We start from the raw sequence: 6,000 nt of genomic DNA, 5'->3' as shown, positions 1-6,000 counted from the left end.
ACCATCACATTTTGTTGGCTGTACTGTAAAACTTATTGAGAAATTGACTTTGATTTACTAGTACCAACGTGGTTAACGCCACCATGGCTTCTTTGCCGGGCTTCAGTCTATAAATAATGGGTCTCTAGTGCTGCATTTTGCCACCACCTGCCCCTTGGTTCTTCATGTAACATCTGGAATCTCATTCTCATATTCTCTCTCTCTCTCTCTCTCTCTCTCTCTCAACCCACATCAAGCACACTTCTGCTCTGCCTAAAACATTCACAGAATTTTTCTGCTCACCTAGGTCAGAGGAGGAGGGCAGGCAGGCTCCTTATCTGCTCAGCCATTTGCCTACTCACTGAATCTCTTCTTAGGCTTATGTTACTATTCTCACACGGTATAGAACACGGTGTGGCCTCCCTTCCCCCCTAACTTCAGGGTCCTGGCACTTGTTTATTGTGCCAGGATCACCTTTCCTGCACACTACACAACCCAAGTATGTTCTCAGTGACACTGGCCCAGAACCCTTCAGTTACATTTCCGGCACATTCCTTCTTTTGTGTACTTTTCCTGATTTATTTTCTCTATATAACTTATTACATTTATACATTTACAGCCTTTTCTTCACTTGAGAGTAAAAACTCCGTAAAGGTTTTGCTGATATTTAAACAAGTAAAAAAAAAAAAAAAAAGCCACAAAGGAAATGGGCTTGGACAGAACTAAGCATGAATACAAACTGAATATTCTCCTCTGTCCAAGCTATGGTAGGCCAAGATATACAGAATCTTTAGGCATCTCCAAGAATCTTTAATCTTTGAGCTGATTAGTTCAATGAAGGAGGAGTGGGGTTCTTTGTTAGAGGTCTTTATACAGAGAGATAAGAAGAACAAAGGAATGTGGGCGTAACTTGCTTTCTCCTCTGAAATGACCATTTCTGAGCACGCTAACCTGACTTCTCGTAGTCCAGAGTTTCACAATCGTTGGTGGGTTGCTTTATATGTGAGCATAGCAGGCTGGGAATATGTGGAAACCAAGAAGCCTTTCACGGCCCTTCAGTCAATGAATGCTGGAACTGAAAATGAAGACAGACAGCCCAGATATCTTGCTCCTTGGCTAGGCTATCTCTGAGGGGTAAATTATGAGTCAAGTCTGTGGGCTAAGGACCATACCTCCTGGGTTAGATTACAAAATGAACCAATGCCTGCTTGTCTTTCCTGGAATTTCTTCAACCTCATCTACTCAGTGTCTTCTGAATACACTCTTTTATTTTGTTTTTGTTTTTGTTTTTTCGAGACAGGGTTTCTCTGTGTAGCCCTGGCTGGGCTGGACTCACTTTGGAGACCAGGCTGCCCTCAAACTCACATTGATCCACCTGGCCTGCCTCTGCCTCTCAGAGTGCTGGGATTAAAGGCTTGCCCCACCACGCCCAGCCTTCTGAATACACTCTTCCTGTAACCCTTGGGGTCACAGTTGACCTATGCTGGGACCCAAATGATGACAATGACTGCTATACAAACTTTGAAAGAAAAATAAATAAGCAAACAAACAAACACATCTGTCTTGTGCTGGGAGATAAGGAAGCCAAACCAATCAGGTACAGGTACGTAGAATGAGGTGGCGTGCATCTTAGTGGAGTAATACGAATTGTGGGTTAACGGGTTAGGATTGTTCCCAGATCTACTGTGAAATCTTTGAGTTTAAGGGATTAAAAAAAAAAAATCAGAGTATGATGAATCTAGTCAGAATATAAAGTGTCACAGTTTGGGGGCAGGAAACAGCCAGAGGAAAGTTGGCCAGTGAGAAAACAGCATGAGGTGCCACAGTAAGGCTGTGTGTTACTTAAGCAGGAAAGAAAGGATGGAAGGAAACAGAGAAAAGGTGAAGGGGAAAATATAAGAGTTCTCTGCTTTGGTGGTACTGCTTTCAGTACCAGATTAAGAAGAACTCTGAAGCCGTGTGAGTTAGAGCACCATTAACAAAGATGAAGAAACCAGTGTGAGATCTGGATCCCATGAGCTAAAGACGCTAAGTGTTTGCCAGGGGAACATACAAGTAGACATCTCCGGTCGACAGCAGGGCTGGAAAACCTCAGAGGGCCGGGAAGATCTGGCTTCATAATGGGGGCACTTTGAGGCTGTGATTGAAGCCTCTGGCTATTTTGAAAATCTCAGAGACACTTGCCTTATGGAATCTTGTTAAGTTCTGACTCTTAAGACTCTGAGGAGAATGCCGTAGTAACCAGTAATTTGGTGGACTCTACAGTTGAGCATACATGGAAACTCTAGTTCTAGCCAGACAAGTTGAGGACTCCAGAGGTTCAGGGAAGCAAGAGTCAAGTTCAAGGAGCTTGGCAGCATTAAGTCTGGAATCCTGAAAACGTATGTATCCAAATGACCAGCCATTCTACTGAGGGCTGGTTGTACTTGGCCCTGCCTGAGTTCATGACGCTGCACCTGCCGCCCACACTGTGAAGGAATCCACCCCTGAGCTGTTCCTTCTTTGGGGAAAATACGTCTCATTTCATTCTTCCTCATTCCCTTCTTCTCCAGTCACAGTTTCCATTTCTTTGATTATTTCTACTCCTCTCTGAACTTTCCCCAACTTTCCTTTATTAAAAAGTGAGGGAGTGAGGAGGGAGATGGACACACCAAAACCTTTAAAACAGTAATAACTGGCTCAGTTCTAGACTCAGGAAAAAAAATTTTTTTTCTTCTTCTAAATGTCACACTCCAAATATTTACAGACTTCCCACCTGTTTTTAATCTGCTAACTAGTATTCCTCTCAACTTTCTGCTAATTTTACAAAAACTGTGATCATGAACTTGAGTAATTTCAATTAAAAATTATAGGTTCGAACAAGAATTTCATTCCTCCTCTTATTTCAGGAAGGTTTACGTAGCAGATTCTAGAATGCAGTCAATCTGACTCTTCTTTCTTAAAGTAAGCATTCCATAGTGTGTGGGATGAAGCTCTCAAAACTTTGGATCTTGTACAATCCAGTTTAAATCCTGGGCTAAAGTGTGTGGAGGACAAATGGAAAATGACTTTACATAAACATACTAATCAAAACCCGAAATAGTGGAGGCGGCTCCCAGGAGTCCAGGAATGCCTCCCCTACATCTTCGGAAGTAATTTTCCATGTGCCGGACAGGACAGGAAGATCTTGTTTAAAAAAAAAAAAACACCCCCAGGTTGCACAAGTTGGCCTTGGACTCCGCCAGATTTTACAAGCTTCATTACTGGAAAGAGTCTAAGGTTCTCCTGGCACTAGCAGCGGGGGAAATGTTCACCGGACAATGAAAAGTTTCTGTTTACGGAATAAAATCAAAGCATGGTCTTCTTTGACAAGGTGATGGCTAGGCTTAGAAGCAACAGGGCTGTAGAAATGGATCCCCTGCACTGTTGCTGCGAGTGTGACAAGAGCCTACTCAGCCAAGCAGGCTGAAAGCTCTGCAGTCATCACTCACCTCCGCGGGGGCAGCGCCCGGTTCAGCAGAGAAGGAGATCTAGCCAGGGCGCACAGAAGTGGAAACTTCTGAAACGCGCGCGGAGAGGGAGAGGGGCGCATGTCCCGCAAGAAAGCTCCCTGGATTCCAGGCGTGAGGCGGTGCACGTAGGCGTCGGCAACTCGGAGGGTGGGGGCGCAGCTTCGACAGCCGGTGACCAAGGGTCTTGGAGCAGCGCCCCGCCCCGGCCCCGCCCTCATTGGCCGCTCTTAAGCCCGCACCTCCGGAGCCACCGGTTCCGTCGTCCGCTCCATGCGCCCCGGCTTCACATTAGTCCGCCCGCTTCGCCATCCACAAAGTCTGTTCTCCGCTGCGGTCCCCCGGCCCACGTCTGGCCCAACGCCCTTTGGGGTCTCCGCGTCTCGCGAGAAGTCGCCTCCGCAGGCCTTGGGCTCCTAGGGGAAGGGGCGAAATGGGGGACCAGGGACCTAGAGCAGGGCGCCTTGTGCCCTTGCTCGCCCTGCTCTCCTGGGCAGCCGGCTTGGGTGTGGCGGAGGAGACTCTCGCGCGCATCCCTGCAGGTGAGGTCCTCTCGCCGGCTTCCATGGGCCAATCTGGAGGGAACTGGGCATCTTTTCTTTCCTCTTTGCATGCTTTATCCCTGTCGGACCCTAACCGCGGGGCTTGGTGTTTTGCGATTGACTGGGACATTCCTTCCAGCGCCTGGGGAAGCAGCTCGCCCTCTTGTCTCTGTCTACAAGCCGTGCTCCGGTGGACCTTCTGTGCTCCCACCCACTTTTCATTCTGTTCCATTTCGGGGCTCAGAGTCAGGCTTCCCTGAGTCCTGGCTCCGGAGGTATTCGGAAGCTGAACGAAAGCTAGTAGTTGGAGGCAAGTCCGTGTGAATAAAACTTTCTGGGTTCAGCCAGAGGAGAGCCCCGCCGCCTATTTGTCTCAACAGGGCTTGCAGCGCTTTATCGCGTAAGGGAGTTCTCTGGCGGTTTCCACTTCTGGGCCCTGGGCTTAACTCCTTGGAACTGAGCCTTTCGTTGAAGTGACCTGATGTACTTTGGTGGTGAGTAGGTAGATGAGATAAAATTGCTTTTTACAATAACTAGTGAGATGCTTTTCTGCTGGAAACTGAGCCCACGAGCAGACATTTCCATCTTGGGATTCCAATTCAGAGGGTGACACTTGGCACAAGTTTCAGCTGGTCCGGGTCGCCGTCCTTTTGTCTTTTCTTTCTCTTAGTGCAATTCATGAAACTTTAGCGCTGTGCAGCCCCTGGTTCTTGGCGGAACAGTGCTTGCTTTGTTGGCTGCATAAATGTCTGCCTTTAATTCTATCAGTCGCAGGGAAATCTGAACCTGTATGATTATTCAGACTTTGAACTAAATTTAATCACGCATCAAAAGTATTTTTTTGGAATAACACTTGAAAGCCACACAAATGCAAATAGAGACTCAAAATATAAAAACCTACTCTGAAAATTGTCTTTGTTGAGACACCCAAACAAGCCTTTATTTATAAATAAAGCAATCTCGAAGCTTCTGCTTTTGTGTATTTTATACCACCATTCTTTTTTTTTTTTTTTAATAGAAGATGGCCGTGCCAGATTACTACCTTTAAATTTACAGTCAAAAATCAACTCCTTCCCTGTGCAAGCTTTCACATTTTGTGGAATTGGATATTAAATTGGATCGTAATATCGGAGGAAGGGAATTTCATATATGGATGTTTTCCATATAAAACCCACGGTTGATATATGAGACGTGGTTTCTGTGGTGGGTGGGCACAGAGTTCAGTCAGGCGCCAATGTTGGACGTGTTACTGTGCACTAAAGGAGCCAGGAAACAGCAGTAGCCAAGCTGGTTCTGTAAGTAGGTAGATTGGTCTTACCAGCTCTGTGATAAGCTAATGAATGCAGAAGATACACTATTGGATAATTTGGTCAGACTTATCAGCTCCGTTTACTTTTCTCCCTGAAGTAGCAAAACGGAAAATTACAACATAAATACGGAAACAATCTTTAAAGTCTAAGTTGTCTGCATTAGTGGACCTTAAAGAAGAGCGAAGTTGTCTAGGTTGGTAGGTCTTCGAGAAGAGGGCAGATCACCTCTGACCCAATTATTTGCCAGTGTGTCCTTCACAGGCACATCCACATCCCCAGTACGAGCTTACCCTCCCACATAAAAGGAGTGGATTCACTCAACATTGCTTGGCTCTACTGATAATTTGAACCATTCCCCTTTGCTCTTGCTGGCTGTCCTGCGCACTCGCGCTGTGTGTTTAGCCTTGTCCTTGGCTTCTACCCACTAGATGCCAGTAGCACCCAGCTCTGAATGTGAGAACGAAAGAAGTGTTCAAACCAGCAAAAGGACAGTCTCTCGAGAGGCAAATGGTCTAGGTTTGAGAATGGCTGTGCAAGGTAAATAGGTGTCCTAGAGGCAAGGTAACATTATAATATTATCTGAAGGATAATAGAGCCTCCTGTGCCCTTCCTTCCATTTGTTTTTGAGAGTTTTCTGTGTGACTCCCACTTCAGCTTCCTGAGTAACCAGGAGTTCAGGTC

General features: G+C 46.1%; 1 protein-coding gene across 3 annotated transcripts in view; it reads left to right on the top strand.

Moving 5' to 3' along the window:
* Positions 1-3,342: 3,342 nt before the first annotated feature.
* Positions 3,343-6,000, top strand: part of PLOD2 (procollagen-lysine,2-oxoglutarate 5-dioxygenase 2) — a 68,512-nt gene continuing 65,854 nt past the window's right edge. The window contains exon 1 of one of the 3 annotated variants that reach the window (XM_084753551.1): positions 3,343-4,009. In XM_084753551.1, coding sequence (XP_084609677.1) covers positions 3,901-4,009 — 109 coding nt within the window. In that variant the 5' untranslated portion in view covers positions 3,343-3,900. Of the gene's footprint in view, positions 4,010-4,067; positions 4,504-6,000 lie in introns of those variants that run through there. The other 2 variants (XM_084753552.1, XM_084753553.1) reach the window with 2 other exon arrangements.

The sequence above is a fragment of the Acomys minous genome, assembly GCF_964271855.1.
Source record: "Acomys minous genome assembly, chromosome: 13".
NCBI lineage: Eukaryota > Metazoa > Chordata > Mammalia > Rodentia > Muridae > Acomys > Acomys minous.
This window is presented reverse-complemented; position numbering and strand designations above follow the sequence as displayed.